Raw genomic sequence first — 21308 nt, forward strand, 5'->3', positions numbered from 1 at the left:
TTAAAAACCCAGAAAACAATAAAACAATACTCTCAGCAGATCAGAAAGACACCTTAACTGGTAGAAGGAAAAACTGAAGAGAGTCAGTACAGCCCACCATGGAAGGAGGAGGAACTGAATAAATTGTCGATGATGACTTCTGCAGAGCTCCCGGTTAAAGGAGTTAACCCACTCGCTTGCCCTGTGCACCAGAATTATATTTATCCCTGTGGACTGGTATGTCTGTGTGTTTGTTTGTACTGGAACACGGTAAAACCAGGATTTGCAGGATTCTCAGGAGACCCGTTTGTATTGCATGTATGCACAAGTAAGTTTGTATATGTGCACCTCTTTGACAAATTCCTCTAACCCCCGCTCCTCCCCTACCGAACTAATAACCCCTTGCCTATCTCCCTTTCCCCTCCCCTCCCCCCATGCAACAGTTACTGGATCACTTTTGTAATTATCACTGGTTTATACCATATAACTGCTAACTAACTCTCTGCACCTACATTGTATAAATCGCCCTGAACTGTCTCTTGATATGCTGTAACCTCGATGTTAACTTCGCTGTAACCTTGATGTAACTTCACTGTTAATGTACAGTCTCTTATCCTGTAAACCGCTCTGAACTGTTTTGTGGTATTGCGGTATACAAAAATAAAGTTATTATTATTATTATTATTAACGTATGTAGGGACATCATTTTAAAGTAGACTTCTAGTAAGAAGAGAAGCGGTTTGCAGGGGGGGGGGGGGAGGGAGAGGGTGTTCGAGGGTGACAGCGATAGGAAACCGAATGTGCTCTCATCGCCTAAGCTGTAATGTAAAATGACAAGACGTGTTAAGAAAAAGGGATATAGATCCATGAAACTCATTTTAACAGACTGGATTGCGGAAGACGGACCTCTAAATTATGAACCCTTGAACTGGAAGACCGAGTTATTCGGTACTGGTGAAGTGTAGATTAATTTATCAAGATCCCTCCCCCCAGTCCTGAGAGGTATCAGCTGTGCTGCGTTTGGGGTTCCCTCAACCCCCCCCGTTGTAATATCGGCGAGTACAGGACTCCCCTCACCGCTCTCCCTCTGGTTCCCGCCCCCCCCTCCCGCGCGGATGGATGGGGGGCGGAGCTACAGCGGCGCGGGCCAGTGACAGGGCGGGGCGGGGGTGTGAAAAGAGCTCCGCCCTCCCCGAGCTCTGAGATCGCTTCTGAGCGGCCGCTCCCGGTACCGGGGGGGGACACGGGGAAGAGAAGAGCGGCCGTGGCCTAAGGAGTGACACCGCCGCCAACATGGCCGTCAAGGTAAGGCCCGGGGGGGGGGGGAATTGTGAAAGGCCGGGGGGGGGGTGTTGTTATTTGGGACGTTGCGAGGCAGGGCTGCACCCCTCCTCGCCCTCTGGCGGCTGACGTTCCTCGCAGGCTCTGCGACCGGCCTAGGGCGACAAGCTTGCACCGACCGGGCTAATTTCCTGCCCAGAACTAGAGCCCCAAGAGCTGCTGTGCTCATCCTCTGCTGCTGTCCGCGTGACGCTCCCTTTTCGGGCCGCTGGAGCGTGACGGGCGGCGCGAGGTGTCAGGTGTTTTCGTGGGGCTCGCGCTCCGCTCGGTAGCGGGTAGGCAGGGGGGGGGGAGGAGGAGAGAGAGGAGGCGGTAGCTGGTGGGGGTGGCTGGAAGGGCAGATGCCCCGCTTTCCAAGAGCCTGGGCGTCACACTTCCGCAGCTCGTGGGCAAGTGTTGGTTGGCCATTCCTGACCGTCCGCTGCCAGCGTGAACCTTAACCCGTGGTTTCGATTTGCAGCCCGTTGTGCCAAATTCCACGACTGAAATGAATCCAAAGTGTGCAGCTCCTGGAATCTGTAGAAAACTCGGGAAGAATGAAAGGCTAGTTATTGCAGAGGTCTCTCTTTTTTTTTGTCAATAATCACCTCTCATGTGAAATTGGTCAATATATATATATTTTTTTAATTTGGCTTTATTAACCACCTTTTCATAAAGAGTTTCACCCAAAGCGGTTTAAAATACATTGAATGGTAATCAGGTACTCCTTTTCTGTCTAGTGTCTACTATTTATTTCTATAGAGATACCAGATGCATGGTAGCACTGTGCAAAAAAAAAAAAAAAAGTAAGCAAGAATCACTTTTTAGAGTTCATGAACAAGACAGAGCACTGTACATTAAACACACAACTAAAAAAAAAAACCCCAAACCAAAAAACAATCAAAACTTCTTTGTTTCAAGCATTGCATGCTTCCAAAGTTCCCTCTACAGCAGGGGTGTCAAAGTTCCTCCTTGAGCGCCTCAATCCAGTCGGGTTGTCAGGATTTCCCCAATGAATATACATTAGATCTATTTGCATGCGCTGCTTTCATTGTATGCTAATAGATCTCATGCATATTCATTGGGGAAATCCGGAAAACCCGACTGGATTGCGGCCCTCAAGGAGGGACTTTGTCACCCCTGCTCTACAGTCTAAGTGAGAGGGAAGTTCTATAAAAGGCGCCTAAAGAGAGGCGAAAAATAGGCAGCCTAAGAGCTCCTTTTACTAAGGCGCGCTAGCGTTTTTAGCACACGCACCGGATTAGCGCGTGCTAGCCGAAAAACTACTGCTTGCTCAAGAGGAGGCAGTAGCAGCTAGTAGCAGCTAGCGTGTGCTATTCCGCGTGTTAAGGCCCTAACGCACCTTCGCAAAAGGAGCCCTAAGTTAGGTGCCCAATTTAAGTATTAATTTTGCTTCAATTATGAGCTTTAATAAGCTCATAAATGGAAAAAAATAAAAATTACTTGAGTGATAGGTGCCTATCTTAGACATATGATTCTACAAAAGATAGGCGCCTATCTCATGGCGCCTAACAGCACCCAAGTCCAAAGTAGGTACATTTAGTGGCAGAGAAGCACTTAGGCATTACTAGGCGTAATTCAAGTACTTAAGCGTCTATAATGTAGGCCTTTAAAACCCTGGCCTACATTGCTGGCGCCTAACTTAAGTTAGGCATGATTCTGTAATAGGCACCTGATTGACAAGAGATAGGTGCCTATCTTTGTAGGTGCCCAATTACATAATCTGGCCCTGGCATACTTTGCGCACAAAATGTAAAAAATAATAACATGAATAGAAGTAACAAACTTCAGAAAGCTCTTAATTAAAAGTTTAATTTATTTTCCAGAGTTGTGAAAAACTCAACAACAGTAGGAGTCTATATCTTTAATCTGGATTTTATGTAGCAAAGGAAACATTGCAAAATTACCATCTTTAGCTCTCTCCTTTTCCCCTCCCCCCCCCCCAAATTGCTACCCTTTTCTGAAATGCAATTTAGCTTATCTGTTGAAGTTGGAATATTTTCATTTTTACCTTGCATACTGGTACTAAGGTTATTGAGGTTTATAAATATTCTAGTCTGGAAATCCAAAATTCACAATGCAGACACTCACAGAAGCGTTCTTTTTCTTTCTTAAAAAAAAAAAAAAAAAAGACAAGAATCTCTTTTTGGAGTTCATGAAGAAGACAGGCCACTTCCCCCTCAATAGCCATCTTGCTTTTGTGTAAAATAAGTTTTGTACTGTAAATCTATATCAGTACAAATTTTCTTATATGAATGAGTCTTTAGTGTTCTGCTTTTAATGAAATTAACCATTTTGATAGCTTGGTACAGAACATCCATTTATACCGTTCTCCCATGGGACCTCAGAACAGTTTACATCGGGGGTGTCCAACCTGCGGCCCGAGGGCCGTATGCGGCCCCGTGAAGTATTTTTTGCAGCCCCGGTCGAGGGCGATACAGTGTTTTCCTCTGCTGCCCCTGGGTATTTACGTCTTGCCAGCTCCCTCCTCTGTCTTGCTGCAGCGTTTGCGCGACCCCAGAAACATTTTTTTTGGCCAATGCGGCCCAATGAAGCCAAAAGTTTGGACACCCCTGGTTTATATCAATTTATTCAGGTACTCAAGCATTTTCAATTTCTGATGTTTTTCAAACAAGGTCCTATCTGTATGGAAAACAATGAGTTATAATAAAATTGGGATTTTGCTATTTTACAAGCACTGCAAATCCTTTCATAGAACCTATCATAGGTGGAACTTCATCTCTATAAATGCCAGCACATGATTTGTAGTACTTGCCATTTCTTTGCAACAAAAAAATTGGTTTATTATTTGGTCTTCATCAATAGAATGTATAGATGGCAAGTAGCTGTCATTTGTTACTGATTATCAGAAGATTCATCAACTTGCAAAGTGTAATTTGAATTCTAAAGTTTATTCCATATGTTTCCTTCTGTGTCAGCTGACAGTTCTGTAATTCTGTGAACTGTATCACTTGAGAGGGAAATCTTGCTTATGTCTTCTGCTTCATTTCCTAACATTGTTTTAGCAATCTTTCTGCATGCCAGCAAAATAATGGACTCTGGCAGCGTATGTAATAGTTTTATGCAGTCATTTCAGATATTTCATAAAATACAGTTGAGCCTTTTCAGAAACTGAAAATCTTTAAAATATTGGCTTGTTTCTGCTTGACAATCTTGAAATAATTTGAATCCTTTCCTTGAAGATGTGTTTAGTTGTAAAATGTCTTTTTAACTTGCTAGGAACCATGGCTTCATTTGACATTTTTTTCACAACATGCAGTGGGAAAGGCTGATATTCATTTCTGGTCTAAGCAAATCCAAACTTTTCATTAACTGCCATTGTCATTTAGAAATGGAGAAACATGATGGCAGATAAAGGCCAAATGGTCCATCCAATCTGCCATCTGCACTATCCACTATTTTCCTCCTCTCTCTAAGAGATTAGGTCTTGTTTTAACTTTACTGACATTTGTTACTATTGCTTTTGAAGAAACCTCACTTTCAGTTTTATAGACTTCAGTGCTGAGCTTCCTCTTTACAAATATATCCATGTTTGAGATGCTAGATGTCATACAAAAAAAAACAACAACTCGGTTCAGTCATTCATAGGGAAACACTCGCAGAAAGGACCCCCCCCCCCCCTTGCTGGTGTGTCCTGTCAGGGAGGACAAAGAAGAAAACAGTGACTGGGAGAAATTCAGAGGGCACACCCGAGAATGAATGTCCCGGCGTGGTGCCCCATCCAAGAGAGATGGGAGAAAGTGGGCCCAACTCCCTGCTGCCGGGTGTGACTTCTGTACGTTCTGTGGTTCCCCTCTCTAGCTCTGCCACGCGGCAGAGAGGGTGACCTGGAGCTGACTGGTGATGCTCAGGTGTGTGCTGCCCTACACGCCCACCCATCCTTTCACTTGTATACTCCCTTTTCACGCCCCTGCACCCTCACCTCATTTGTCTTGCCTTTCTGCGTCTCTCACATGTGCTCCCCAGACTCTCGACACCTCGCCACTCTTTCACGCATTCCTGAGCCTTGCCCCCTCTCTCGCCCACTCCCCAAGCCTCGTCTCTAAAATACTTACAACAGTTTGTGGCACATCTAGCCACCTCTTGCGGCCCACTAGTGTGCCACAGCATACCATTTGAGAATCACTGCAGTAGGCATTGCTTTTCACACTGACTATTATTACTGCCTCCACAGTAACCCTGGCCAATGCAGAAGCCCTGACATAGGAGTTGAATCCAGTTTCCTTGCATGTCTTTGCATAGCACCACTACTGAGCCAACCCATTCTTGGACGTTTTATAGGAAAGAGAGGATTATACCTCATATCACAACATACTTCTTTGAAATGAAGCAGAAGAAATAAGCAAGATTTCACTCTCAAATGATACAGTTTATAGAATTACAGAACTGTTGGCTGACTTAGAGGCTCGGAACGTTTTCTTCTAGCTGTTGGAATAAGCTACCCCTGGACTTAAGGCAAGCTTCCACTGTATTACAGTTCAGGAAGGGATTAAAAATGGTATTGCTCACGCACCTTTGCAAGTTGAATTAGTGTATGTTGACTTTTTAGTCAGTTTTTCAGAAGATATGATGCTTAGGTTTTTCAGTGCAAAGTAGTAAGCTGCACGGTTATTGGCTTTTGTTTTAATGAGTTTTTTTAGTCTTTTAATTTGTAATAGGTTTGCTGTTTTTATTTTGAGAATTGGTATGTGTATGTTTCATTTTTATTATGTATGTTTTGTTGTAATCTGCATAGAATTGCTGGATATGCGGACTATAAATTTTTAAATAAAAATATTTGAGCAGGTTTTAGATTGATGCAATTTCATGCAAGTGCCTTGGGGTCAGTTACATTAAGTGATACTGGACTGATGTGAAGGCACAAGTGATCTACAAGTCTCGGATATTAAATCCCTTATGCGTATTGATAGTCTGGAGCAGAGCATTAAGAGTGTTGCAGCTCCTTTTGATGTAAATGTGAAGCAGCACAGTGGATAATATGTGACTGTCTCTGGGGAAAAGCTGACTAAAGTAGGAAATGAAAAATGTCGAGCATGGCTGATTTTTCGTGTCGTGGGTCTGTAGGCAGTCTGTAAAAGTTAACATGTTTGAATCTGTGTAACATTTACAGTTTTTGTACACATGAAAGGAGTTGTGTTGGACTGTTGTATTGCAAATTGTTTGCTCTAACAGAATTAATTAAAACCTTTTTTTTTTTTGTTTCTGATGATTTGTCACCTTTTCCCCAGAGATAGTTATATATAACTTTAAATGTGCATAGAAATGGTTGGTGCTGGCAACATTATTTAAAACACAGTAACATATGAGATGATCACAAGTAAAGATGGTAGTAGGCCATCCAGTCTGCCCAGGGAGAGAAGGTTGTAAATGCTGCTCCATGCGGGTGTTGTCCCTTCCCCCCCCGGCATGCCTTTGAAACTTTTCTGCCCTTTTTAAGTTTAGTACTTTGCCCCAAACTGGGGAAGTAGTGAAAACGCAGAGAATTTTAAAGTAGAAACTGCATTTTTATTCTTGATTGGCAAAAACATTAGAATTTATAACCTCTTGTTTTATGGTAACATGGATAACTTAACAGACAGCAGAATGTAGTGCTTGATAATACTTTAAAGAATTGCCTTGAAGTCTTGCACCACGTTGGTTACTGATAGGTACAGGAAAAGGATGTTGGTACATGAAAGCAGCAGATCTGTTAAATGTTTAAATCTAATCTAAATAGGAAAGTTTTTTTTATTTTATGAGGTTGCGTGTTCTCCTCCCCCCCAAACATACTTTACTCGTAACTGGTTTGGAGAACTGCATGGGACTAGAGATTGTGGGAATCTAGTGGGCTTCTCTCCGAGATGGAAGGATTTGCCCTGGGATTCCCAAGAGTGTAGTCAAAATTTCTGGTGACTCCAGAATGAGTCTTGGAATATACAGAGAGAGGCTACTGTAGCTCCAGACTGAGACTTGGAACACTCATTGGATGAATTTGGATGAATATGAATACCATTCACAAAACTATGGGAGGCTTTTGGGGTTGGGAGGAAACGAGGGTTGCAAGTAAATAACGTAAACCTCTGTGGATACAGGTGGAGATGAAGGAGATTAATTGTGGGGATGGAATGAATCTTTGAGGGTATGGGTTAGATTCCGTTGGGGGTGGGCAGATAATGGGTGAAATTTCTGTCCATGTGCAACTCTATTCTTAATGACAAAGTTTAGGAGTTATCGTCCCTTGTTCTACAGACTGCGTATAATGTTCTGATCTGAAATAGTTATTGTTGAATGCATAAAGTAGGAAAGGGGCACTGGCCTAAATATTGTGCCTGGTAACTGTGACAGATAATCCCAGGCAATGATGATTTTTTTTTTTTTATTTTCAAGGTTTGTTCAGTTTGTAAACTACATCTATTTTTAATGAAGGCAAAGTCATGTGATATAGAATGCTGCACATACTGTACTGTATACAGTAGACTCTCAGTTAACCGGCACCCATGGGGATTGTTAGCCTTACACAAGCAGGCAGGATATTCTCACATGTGGGTAACGTTATCCACGGAGCCTTGTACGGACAGTGGAAAGTGTTGTTTCACTTTAAGCTTTAGAAAGCTTTTAGAATGCTCGCACTGCACACGCGCGTGCTTTCCTTCTCGTCCAACACCAGCTTGCGAGGTTATCAAGTTTTTCGTTTTCTGTGGAGTGAAGACAACGTATCTCATTTTTGTTTCTTTTGAGTTTGCCTTCCCACTTTTTTCTTTTCATAAGTTTTTTTTTTTTTTTTTTTTTTTCAAAGTTTATCAAGTATACTTCTCTGTTCTGTCCTTTTTCTTTTCTATTAAAAAAAAAAGAGAAGGATAGGATGTTATGAATCCCTTCATCTCTTCAGTATCCAGATGCCTTTATATAATTTTCCATACTTTGCTCCGGCCTTCAGCGTCGATGGATTTTCGGCTTTCTTTCTACTCCATCTTGGTCTCGACCTTTCCAGCTAGACCTGGCTCTTGGGCTCTAGACACAATGTCTGAAAGAGCTTGCAAGAAGAAAAACAATACTGTACTAATAAATACCAATGTGTTCTTTCCATCTTTCTTTCAAATTATTAGGTCTGGAGTCAGAATTTCCAGCAACTGGACTTTCTCTTTAGTACCGACGGACATCGATAACTATGTCACCGGCATATTTGTCATTGAGTCTATTCAATGCATGCCTTTCCTTTATGGCATTGCAGTGGACGCTTAGATTAACATTCAGGCCAATCTAGCATTGAGTCTATTTGATTTCTTGGCCCTCGTGGACGATAGCAGTTTGTCTTTCTGAAGCACATCACCTATTGCGGCAACCACGCTTTGACATCTGCTTCACCTTCAGTACCAGTTGACGCTATACAGTACTGGTGCCTTCTCTTCATACATTAATGAACATTGAGACTCAAGGGAGAAATTTCCAGCAACAGCTATTTATATAATCCTGCAGCGAATGCATCAATGGTACCGGCTCTTGTTCCAAAGGTACCGGTGCAAAACTTCATTCCTCCATGTATTGTGTTGAAAGAGACTTTGTGCTCTTAATTGCGCTCTATACTGCTGCTTACATCAACTTCTTTGGTATCAGCTCAGTCAAAGTAGAATGCTTAGCAGCTGCAGGGTACTGATCTCAGTTCTACATCGACATACCACTATCGATGATCTTCTAGTACACTACTTTCCATTGCACATTTTGAATCTTATCCATCTAAGTTGATTCCAAGCCAGCTGCTTACTCTTACGAGAGGGGATATCCTGCAACATCCTCTTGGTCCATATTGAGGGCTTTACTTGTACTTTCTGATCTACATCGATGTACTGACATCCTATATCACTTCGATCTTATCTGCCAGAGAGAGAAAGCAGCATCTTATTCTAAGCAGTATCGAAGACAACATGGAGCATTGTTGCATCGTTATCCTTTTCACTTTTTTTCTTCAATATATCAAGTACTTTGGAAAAGCTCTTTACAGATGGGTGGGTATCCTACACCAAAATGGATCCTATATCCCTTTGTTTATAGCCCTCCTTCACATTTAGAAGTGGACTCTCAACTCCAAAGTATCACACCACATTTTTTCCCTACGGGGAACTCCTCAGATCAGTTTGGCTCTCTCCACAATCACAAATTGCCTCAATATTGTTCCAGGCAGTATTCTCCTCAGCATCTGAAAGTAGATGCTTTTCTTCTGGATTGGACAAACTAATTCCTTTAAAGACTTTGTCCTTTGCCATTGCAGAGCATATCTGTACATCTCGACCCTCATTTGAGCTTTCTGATTTTCAGCTCTATTTCACTGATTTCCTGTTTGGACTCTGTTGCCTTAATCTATCACTTGTACTCTAAGATTTCTGTTCTTATGGCCCTCTGTTGCATGTACCTGTTTATATTGCAGCGACATTGCTGCTAACATCAACTCCCTTGGTACTGGACCTGCTTAAGCATAGCATTTTGAGGTCACATGGTACCGAATCCAGATCTCCATCGAGGTGTCAATCCACATTGCATCGATCTGTTGCCCTTTTGATGCTACTTCTGGGATCCACCATGGGTGTAGAGCCTGTAAGATGGTATTTCCTTGGAGTAAGCATAGAACCTGTTTTTCTTTTTGCTATTGAGCATCGCATAACTCTTCTGTCTTACTCAACCATATAATCATCATTAGTGGTCTGGATTAGGTCTCTCCTATCCATCACAACAACTCGGTTACTTACATACCAGGACTAGTGGTGGAATCTAATCTGGGTGTAGAGCCTGTTAAGTTAGATCCCTCCCGCAATTTTTCTTAAAAAAGAGAAAACAAAAGAAAACGGGAGGAAAAAGAGTGGCCACTTTTGGGCTCCAGCATTCTCAAGTGGCTGGCCTTATTTATGTTTGTTTTATTTTTCCATATTCTCAAATGAAACTGGAAGTTCGAGAATACTATAAGAACTGTCCACTGCTTTGTTTCCCTTAGGAGAATCAACCAGGTTTTCCAATGAATGACTCCTCCCAATGTACCTTCAATGACCATGCAGTACTTTGCAAGATGTTTATTCTATTTCTTAGAAATATCTTTTCCTTCAAGTCTTTCCTAATGTTAACGGACAAACTCCACATTAACTTTTACTCCATCTCCTTTTTTTAGTCTAAAGGAACCTGGAGGCTTGGGAGTGGTTGTAGGGGAGGAGGAGGCCACTGCATCCTTTTTAGGATTCTTTTATTCTATTCTTTGTTTTTTTGCATCCGTTGCTCCAAACAATCTTTGGACCGAAAGCTTCATGAATAATGAATGTCTGAAGTTGGTAGGTTGTAAGTTCAAATTTTAGTGCAGGCTACCTGACTTATAATAGGTACCTAATACTGAATTATACTGCTATGATTCTGGACCTATTCCTACTCTGCATTCTGCACAGGCTCTCACTCATGTCTATGAGATTTCTTGCAATCTCTAGGTAGAGAAAATGGACATGGGCTGTTCGCAATGATTGCATGCAAGTTTATATAGCATTACATGCAACAGCTTGGTATATCATTCAAATACTGAAGCCAAGCTGTACCTCAGTCAGAGCTCCCTTTTTTTGCTATATCGCTCCCCATCCAGAGTGTTACTGGTCTCATGTTATACTTCTCGGGAGACCTCTAGGCCAGTCCTGATTCAACTCCGGTTCAACTCCCTTACTGGTAGCATGCCCATTCCAGCGTAGTACTTTAATTTTATCACTGTCATCCTTGCTTCCTTTTTTTTTCTGTATGCATCGTGAGAAGAAACAGAACTCCTTCCTGGTGGCATCGGAAGCATATAAACTATCCACCACCAGCATAATCATAAATGCCCTGGAGTTGGTTTTTGTCTCTAAGATATAAGATATTCTTACTCTTTGAGCCGGGTTTGTCTCGCTACGACCACTTTCTTTTGGTCTAGCAAGTTGTATTTTACTTTCTTTTAACCAAGCATTTCAATCTATCATAGTGAGGTTTTTATCCCACCCGATAGTATCTTTTCCTCCACTCACAGTTACATCACTGGTTTTGATTGGAGGGAACATTCCCACTAGGTGTGCTTATTTTATTTTTTCTGAATTCTACCCTACAATTCTCAAACAAGATCACGTTTTGAGTCTACGTTTGTTTACTGCTGGGTTTTGGGACTTTATGTTCCTGCACCAGCATTCATATTTTTTTTTTTACATTCAGTTTTAATAATAATAATAATAATAACAGCTTATATACCGCAATACCGTGAAGTTCTATGCGGTTTACAAAGATTAAGCAAAGGTACAAATCGATTGACTTTAAGAGGGGAGGAAGAAAGAGGGTTAATAGGACAGGAAATCCATTTTTGAGGAGAGAGTGATCAATAGAACAAGTTAATCGCTATAGAGGGGAGAGAGAAGAGAGGATCAGTTGTCTAGATACTTTAGGAATAGGTGTGTTTTCTCTTCATCAAATACTTATATGTGCAACTGCGTTTTTTTTCCGTCTGTTTACACACTTACTCTTTTGCTTCATACTATTACGTGACCACTTTCCTTGGAAGTGCCGCTATTGCTTACTAATAAAATCTTATGTGGCACCTCTAATTTCCATGGACTTTACATCTTATGATTAAGTCACTTGCAACTCTATGGTATCTCATTACCTTCAGTCACTCTCCTTGCTTCAAGAGTAAATTTTTTTTTTTTTTTTTTTTAATTCTTTATTCATTTTCAAATTTACAATAAGTGTAACAATATATCCAAACAAATTAACAATAAATATAACACGAGTAAATTCTACAATAATTAGTAGCAATCAGCTAAGCTCCAATTGCACATAATCTCTCTTCTGACGCGTGAGGGACGAGGGTGTAGAAGTTCAATGGAATTAACTTTTTAATTTTCTTTTACCAATCGCTTACTTTAGCCACATGTTTCACATGTGGCACTTATGTACAACTCACAGCCACATTCATGGTAGTTTGTCCCTCCATTCTTTCTTTTACTTCTGTAAAGTTGTATATATCTTGATTTTCACATTTCTGAAATGCCATTAAGAGGATGCAGTAGTTTAAGAGTTTCAACTACTCCCCTTCTGTAAATTTGCTTTCCTTGCGATTTCAGAGAGAAGGATTCCAGTTCAGATGCAGGACATGCAAGGAGCTGTCGTCCGCAGCTTTGCGCAAACTGCGGCAGTGAGGAGGAGGGAGCCAGCCAGAAGATAACACCGGGGGCGGCAATGAAAATGCATTGCTCCGCGGGAAGCATAAAATGGCCAGGCTGGCTGGATTTGGCCCGTGAGCCTCGAGTTTGACACCTGTACACTAGAGAATGGGATGGGGTCAAATTTTCTCTGTCATTCTCTAAAAACTTGACTAGTATCAATATGTAAAAACTTAACACATCTTAGACAATTGACAACTGAATTCAAATGAGAAAAAACCTGCAGATGCTGCATTTGGATTTCATTGAACTACTGTTAAATGACATCATTTGTGGCTAGTCTGTCCTCTGCAATGTCCTTCCATCACGTGCCCAGCTGCTGAAGCATCTTATTATTACTGCAACAGATTCATCCATCGTTGTTGCTTTCAAGGGACATTTTTAACATTTAATACGCTTATTTTCCTCCACATAGTTTAGGTTCTCTTCTACACCCATGACTGAAAGAAGATCCAATTATCTTCCCAGATGACATAAAAACATACGAGTAGGAGTATTTGACATGTTTTGGAATTGCCTGTTCACCTTTGGTCATTCGAAATACTAAACAACTCGGCCAGAGCCTTTCGTCCAAGAGTGCTCAAATCCTATCCTTGAGGTCCACAACCCAGCCTGATTTTCAGGATTTCTGTCACGAGCATGTATGAGATCTGTTTGCATTCACTGCATGCAAATACTGTAGTTCTCATTTAATATTCAAGGTGGAAATCCTGAAAACCAGGCTGAGTTGTGGACCTCGGGGACTGGACCTGAGTACCCCTGCTTTATTCTGTCTCCATCTGCTGGCTGATGAGCGCAGCCTATAGGTCCTGGACTAGTCTGATAGGATTAAAGGAAAGAAAATGTCCCCTCCTTTTTCCAAAACCATAGCATGGTTTTTAACGCTGACTGCGGCAGCAACAGCTTCGATACTACGCTCCCTCACCTATTGTATTCTGTACTCTCTGTCTGTTCAATGTCTTCCTCTCCATTTGTATTCTGTAATTCGCTGGCCATCCAGCCCCTTCACTGTAACATGTTAATACTATATGGTAGTTCGCTGATTGTACAGCTCTCTTTACTGTGAACTGCCTAGAAGTCGTAAGATTATGGTGGTATAGAAAAATAAAGTTATTATTATTATGATGATGCTCATAGGAATTCTATGAGCATCGGAGCTGTTACGGCCACGGTTGGCGCTAAAAACCGCACTATAGTTTTGTAGGGGAGGGGGGTTGTTAAGAGGTAAGACACAATTTTTCTTTGGTGAAATTATTGATAATAAAACAGAAGCTATTACTTTGTCTTTGGAAGAGGTATAAATTTTGTTTTTGGGTTTAAGTTACTAGTTTAATGTAGAATGTTTAATGTAGGGTAGGCATTTCCCTGCCCCAGAGGGTTTACCTGAGGTAATGAGGGGTTAAATGCAGTTGCTCAAGATCACAAGGAGCATTATTGTGATTTGAAATTGGCTTCTCTGGCTTTCAGCCCACTGCTCAAACGGACTCCATTTTCTTTCCATTTAATTGGGTATGATTGAATATTTAAGGACAAAATTGGCCAAAACTTGGATAGTTCCTAGACCTAACATGAAAATTAACAGCTTAAAAAATACATACTTAACAATGGCTGTTTTTCCTCTTTTCTTATTGCCAGACTGGCACATCTTGTGCAAGGCTCAGTGAGGAGAAGCATGGTGGACTCTTGAGTATGGTGATGGATGTGGTTGTGTATAGATAGATAAAGACACATCCCACAGATTCACAAGGCTTAACTCTTGAAAAATAGATGCAGATGATGGTCCAATAGAAAGGTATCTGATCTCTAAATTTGTTGACTTATTTCTGCCTTCACAGTGAATGCAGTTCACGTCGGTTCTGTGCCACCTCCCAGTAGTCTTCAGACGCTGTAAGAATGTGCTTGGGTATATCCAAGTTGTAATGTCTGTGTGTGCCCTGTTCTCCTAAACATTTGAGCAGGGACTGTCTTCTTTGACTGTACAGCGCTGTGTACATCTGGTAGCGCTTTAGAAATAGTTAATAGTAGTACACTTCTCCCTCCGTATTCACCGTTTTGATTATGCATGGTTTTTAGCTTGCTGGCTCCTCCCCCCCCTCCCCAATTACGTCAGCCTGCATAGAGAAATCGCTGATTCCCAGAACTTTCTTCACTGTTTTTGAGCCTCTCCTTCAGGAACAGGCCAGGTTTCCCATCATGTTGTTCACGGTTTCACCATATTCACGATGGTTTTTAGTAGAAAACAGCAAATAACATGAAAAAGTTATTTGCAATTTTTCTGTATTCGCGGGTCTGTTAATCCCCTATCACAGTGAATATGGAGGGAGAAGTGTAGTAGTAAACATTCATACTTTTTGTTGTCCCCATCCCAGTTGCTCTTCTTACGCTGGGGTTTTTTTTTTTTTTTCCCATACCTCCAGCTGTGCTCCCTAAGTTTCTCTTTTGCTTCATTTCCGTGCTGCAGTCTTGGCAGATTAAGAAGAAGCTCAAGACAGCTGCAGAAGGGCCTAATGCTTTGGCTTCATCTCCCATAGTATTTACTTGAGTTTTTTCTCAAACTGATATGTACCCTATCCAGCTGCCAAAAATAAATAAATAAAAAGGAGAAAGGGGTAAGAATCAAAATATTGATCATATGATACTGTTAAGTTAATTTTGTTGAGGGAGCAAGCTGTAATAAATAAAATCAAAACCTAATCTTGCCTCAAATATTTGTCTTTTTCATCTGTTTTTGGTGTTTCACTTTAATTTGACTTCCTCCCTTAACATTGGCACTCTCAATGCTTTTGAATGTTTTCAGCTGGTCCTCTGAGTTAAACTGTGGTGCTTTGTTTCATAGATGTGCTGTCTAGGCAGGCTAAGGTAGAGCTGCTGCGTCTCCCTTCTTTTTCCTTCCTTGGAGCAACTCCCCTGGGAATTTTTTTTTTTTTCTTTTCTTTTCGTTTTACATTACCATTTTCTTCTGTCACTTGGGTAACATGGTAGGATAGCCATGCTAGTCCACTTTTAAAGGTAATAATAAATAAAAGAAAACATGATCTTTTTATTGAACCAAATTAATACATTTTTATGAGCTTTCAAAGGTAATTGTTCAGATCAGAAATGAGCAAATGACCTATATCAGAATACAGTAAAACCTTGGATTGCAAGTAACTTAAGGTATAGGGAGGGGGGGAAGTTTATTATTATATGTTTTATATGATAATGGAATATATGGGAGGGATGGGAAAGGGGAAGGGATAAGAATTTATGAAATATATCAGTGATTGTTTGTAAGTGATGTATTTATTGTTAATATGAATGAATATATTTAACACTTAATGTATTTTTGAAAATGAATAAAGAATTAATCAAAAAAAAAAAGACAAGCAAAACATTTTATTAAATTTTAACTTGATATCCAAGCAAGGCCTTGCAATACAAGTACATACAGTATGCACACATCACATCACAACTGAGCCGATGGTTCTCTTTCTGACATTGCAAGAGTGTAGTGACTGTTCTAAATAAATCCCCCTCTTCTACAGAAGTGCGATTGCAGTTTTTAGCGCGGTGCACCACGCTGAATGGCCCATGCTGCTCCCGATGCTCATAGAGTACCTATGAGCGTCGGGAGCTGCGTGGGCCATTCAGTGCATCTTTCTGCTCTACAAACTGCAACCGCAGTTTAATAGAAGAGGGGGAAAGTCTCTTGCAATACGAGTATATACAGTATACACGCATCACAACTGAGCCGATGGTTCTTCTCTCTCTGATACTGCAAAAGTGTAGTGACTGTTCTAAATGAGCGAGGTCTTGCAGTATGTATAGTATTTTGTATTAAAGTTTTTGGGTTGCGGAACGAATTGGCAGAGTTTCCATTATTTCTTATGGGGAAATTTGCTTTGATATACGAGTGTTTTGGATTTATAAGCATGTTTTTTGGAACAAATTATGCTCGTAAACCAAGGTTTTACTGTATATATGCGAGACATAAAAGCATTCTAATTCTTTTGTTTTAATATATATATTCTGATATAGTTCATTTGCTCATTTTTTTGAATTTATGATCTGAAGGGTTACCTTTGAAAGTTCTTAAAAATGTATTTACAATCCAATAAAAAAAGATATTGCATTTTCTTGTTTTGTATTATTTCTATTTATTTCCTTTTGTAGCTTAAGAATTCTCTCACTTAAATTCATTTTAATTTCAATAGGAAATGACACCACTCCCATACTTTCAAACATCAACTATTGTTGATATTCCTTCATTAGTAACAGTAGATGACTACAGATAAAGACCCGAATAGCCCATCCAATCTGCCCAACCTGATTCAATTTACTTTTTTTTTTTTTTTTTGTTCTTAGCTATTTCTGGGCAAGAAACCAAAGCTCTGCCTGGTACTGTGCTTAGGTTTCAACTACTAAAGTCTCCGTCAAAGCTCACTCCAGCCCATCTACACCATCTGAGCCATTGAAACCCTCCCTAGCCCATCCTCAACCAAACGGCCATATACAGACACAGACCGTGCAAGTCTGCCCAGTACTGGCCTTAGTTCTTCAATATTTACTACTATTTTCTGATTCTAGATCCTTTGTGTTCATCGCACGCTTTTTTTTTAACTCTGTCGCCGTTTTCCTCTCTACCACCTCTCTTGGGAGCGCATTCCAGGCATTCTTACATTGCTCTTGAGTCTACCACCCCTCAGCCTTACGGCAGAAGGTGCCATAGAAACAGTGTATCATGGATTTCTCTTATCCTGTTGTAACTTCCAAGCCCTTCAATGGTGTCTTCTTTTATTGTTGGGGATGGGAATCTGCTAAACTGACAGCATCGGGGGCTTTGTAAAAAGCTGGGTCAGGATGCTGGCAGCTTTGTTTACTTTTATTCTTTTTCCTTTAACATTACCCTTCTAGTCAGTTCCTGAGCTAGTCACCACTCGGCCACTGACAGGAAGGGTAATATTTAGCAATGAGATGTGAATTAATGCTAAAAAAATATACTGCAGCATGCTATAATCAACGAGCATACAGATTACAGTTCAGTCTCTATCTCTCCCCATATGCTAAAACTAAAATCCATCTATTGACTTTTTTTGTTAGTAGCAATATCTGAATTACTTGTGTCTCCCCTGTGTCCCTATGTACCTCCTCAGCACTGGAATTCCACACTTCAGGCAGCTGATAACCGTCAGCATTAGCAAAATGATCCTTCTGCCGTTGGCCTGACCTTGGAGCCTTCGCTTTCCAGCATCCCACCTATGTGGGAACAGGAAGTTGCTGCAGTGAAGGCTTCCAGGGCAGGCTGACAGCAGCAGGATCATATTTCTAACACTGTCAAGCTGTTGGCTGTCCAAAGTTTCAAAATTGCAGCGCCGGAAGGAGTATGTGAGTGTGGGTACAGGCCACTGGGGGAGCCATATTTATTTCCGGAGTGGGTGCTGGACTGGAGAGTGTGAGTTCAAAACCTGGACAAACTCCTGCAGTCCAGAAAACCACCCAAATATCCAGACATTCCTCTAAAAAGAGGACATGTCCGGGTAGATCTAGACATCTGGTAACCCTACCCTTTCTGCTTCTTTCCTGCCATTGCCATGGGGGACTGTGAGGGAGTGTCTAGAGCACAGGTGTAAAACTCAAGGCCCACCTGGTCGTTTTATGTGGTCTGTGGTCCGCTGCCTCCAGTGTTACTAGCTGGCTCCCTCCTCCTCATAGCTGTAGTGTGCACAGAGCCGCGTCCCACACCTCATCCAGAAGCATTGCCTCTGATGTTGTGATGTCAGAGAGAAGGCTTCTGGTTCAGGTGCAGGATGCACGAGGAGCCGCTGCTCGTGGCTCCGTGCACACTTTGACTGTGAGGAGGAGGGAGCCGGTCACAAGGTAACACTTGGGGCATTGGACCACGGGCCAGGTTGGAGCCTGTCAGAAGGTTAGACACCCGCCGGAGGGAGGCACAGCACGGAGGGAGGGAGACAAAGGTAAGGGGAATGATTTTATTTTCAAGTTAAGTGTTTGAATTGTGTCAGTTTTTAGCGTTTTAATCTGCTGTCTATCTTTTGCACTGCTCAGGAAGAAATACATTTGTTTCTTTTTCTCTGGGGGTTGTACTGCATGCAAAATCTTGAATCTTATGGTGTTTAAAAAAAACAAAACAAAAATATATATATATATATATTAGTACTTTTAGTTTTTGGTTCTGTATTTGCATAGGGGTTTTCTGTGTTCTGGTAGGAATGAATGTTGAGAAGCATACACTGTTTTGTGTAGTTTAATTTTGTGGTTAACCATTACCTTTATGTGTTAATAAGATTATTTTGTGTGTGTATATATGGAAAAAATGGTGTTATAATTAGTATTATGGGGGCGGGGTCTGGGGCGGAGATTGAGTGGGGCCTGGCCCGCGACTTAGCCTGTGTTAGATTTTGACCCCTTAATTTGATTGAGTTTGACATCCCTGGTCTAGAGGAAGCTAACACTCCCCTTTAACAGCACTCATTCACAGCTATAGAGCCACCTTTTGAAAAGGCAGACCACAAAGCAGGGAAGAGATGACTCGGCAGGAGCAGAGTAGGAAGGGTTTGGAGGAGAGAAGTGATGCCATCTACCCTATACATCCACTACAAAGCTTTACACAGATATACCAAGTTCATCTTGGGAACCCTGCTGAAACTAACTTTGGAACGCAGGACCAAGCCAGGCCCAATTGTGCTACATTCTGAAAGACAGAAGAACTCTGACTCCAGACCACAGGCAAGCAGTTTGTGCTTTTTGTGCCTTTTGAGAAACAGACTAGTGCAGGAGCAAGCCATGGAAGAGAACTTTTTGAACATAAGAATTGATTTTTGATATGTTTGATTTCTCTTGACCTGCGTGAGGAAAAGGTCACCCATGTTCATACACATAAAACAACTAATTTATTTCACATTTAAACCTCCATGGCACTGTTTTTCAAGGTCCCAAGTCAGCCTTTACTCATGCTGTTACAGGACACTGGAAAAAATTTGCTTGAGAGCTCCATATTTGAACTTGTGCCACTGTCACCACCATTCTTATTTTGGCTGGCATTTAATCTAAAAAGTATTCTTATTAACGTATTGGACTACAGAATTCACGGGAACCAGTCAAGAAGCCGCTCGGTGCCTAGCAGGAGCTCCAAAGAGCACTCCTGTTCGGTGCCGCTCAGCGCCTGAAGAAACTCGCTTCTGCCCACTGCACTTCTGGACCACCAGGGTTCAGCAGAGAAGGTACGAGGGCAGGGGGGAGGGGGACAGGGTGAAGAGCCTGACAGGGAGGGAGGGAAGGATGAGGGCTGAGTGCAGTGCCTGGTGGAAATGGGCTGAGTGCAGGGCACTTGAATATTAAGCCGCCTGACATATTCAAGTCAACCATTTTTCCTCCTTTTTTTGGTAATTCATGTAAATCTTGTAATTTTGTTTTTAACGTCTAATTTTATCATGAACCACAGCCAGAAGCACATAAGACACTGCTATAATACATGCGCTCAAGAAGCATGTTTTTACCACCACCCCCTAAATAAAAAAGCTATAATTTATGTGAATTGTGTAGTTTTTTATTTTATTTCATTAGCCACAGTCAAAACACACGCCACAAGTTGCATTATTCACAGTGCTGGCAGTGTAACGGCATCCCCAGACCAGTTGCTGTTTTTTTTTTTTGTTGTTGTTGCCAAAAGCTGATGCTGCACTTGGAGAATGTCTCGGTGATTTTGAAGAATCCACTGGAGTACTCATTTAAATACTGAAGAGCCCATTTGCATGGCAGTGTCGGAGACTGCTAGGAAGCTCGCAAAAGACCTCGATAAGTCATTTTGATGATCCACCGCTAAAGTGCATTCATACTAAACCAGCTGTAACTGGTTTAGTGACCATGTTAAAGGCAGCTAAGTTTTGAGAATCGCGATCGACCTTTTGGGCACCCCTGCTATAAATGTATCCAAGATGAGAAGAAATTTAGAAGAGCATGAAGAAAATGCCATACTAATAACATATGGCTGCATTTCTAATTTGCTGCACCTCCTATCTGAAGACTTCAGTGTCGCAGAAATAAAGACTAATGTCATTCAAATTGCTAAATACTCCCATAACAATTTTCTTGCAGCAGCTGTTAGATAGACATCTATAGTGAATGGTTTTAAGCAGTATATCAAACTGACCTATTCTGATGACAGTTTGTGAACAAAATCAAGAGAAAATAAATGGCGCTGCTATATTCAAAATCCTCAACATTGGGCTTAAAAGAAATGTTGGATATGCTGAGAATCCTGAAACTCATTTCTGAAGCTTTAAATAAAATACAGAAAAATAGCTGATGCTATTGAAATTTGGAAGGAACTGAGCACTTAAACAGAATTGTACATAGACTTAATTAAATTACAAGCATAAAAAAAATGAATGGAACAAGCACTGCCTCTGGCTAATTTTCTTGCAAATGTTGTCAACATCTGGTACCAGGATCAACATGCTGAAGAAGAGTTAGCCATGATATAGGTATCCAGGAATCATCCATATGTAAAGCCAGCTATAATAAACTTCAGAGCTAAGGGGGAACCATTCAGGAAATATGTTTGCTGATGATGTTTTACACAAACTGGTGGAGGTCACTTATTAAGCACTTGAATTTAGAGACTGAAGTAACAATTTCACTAACAGCAGTAGCTTCTTCTGCTGGTATTGAAAGAATAGTCTCTTCCTTTGTAATCATTCATTTGGGACCCGATAAAGCAGGAAATTTTGTTTTTTCTTTTCCAGATTATAAACAAATGATGAAGATAAATGAACTACAGAA

General features: G+C 41.2%; 1 protein-coding gene across 1 annotated transcript in view; it reads left to right on the top strand.

Annotated features, from left to right (window-relative positions):
- Nucleotides 1-1772: 1772 nt before the first annotated feature.
- The window catches only part of SNX9 (sorting nexin 9), a 178221-nt gene continuing 158685 nt past the window's right edge, over nucleotides 1773-21308 (top strand). Inside the window, 1 exon segment of the mRNA XM_033935714.1 lies at nucleotides 1773-1879. Coding sequence (XP_033791605.1) covers nucleotides 1808-1879 — 72 coding nt within the window. The 5' untranslated portion in view covers nucleotides 1773-1807.

The sequence above is a fragment of the Geotrypetes seraphini genome, chromosome 3, assembly GCF_902459505.1.
Source record: "Geotrypetes seraphini chromosome 3, aGeoSer1.1, whole genome shotgun sequence".
In the NCBI taxonomy this organism is placed as follows: Eukaryota; Metazoa; Chordata; class Amphibia; order Gymnophiona; family Dermophiidae; genus Geotrypetes; species Geotrypetes seraphini.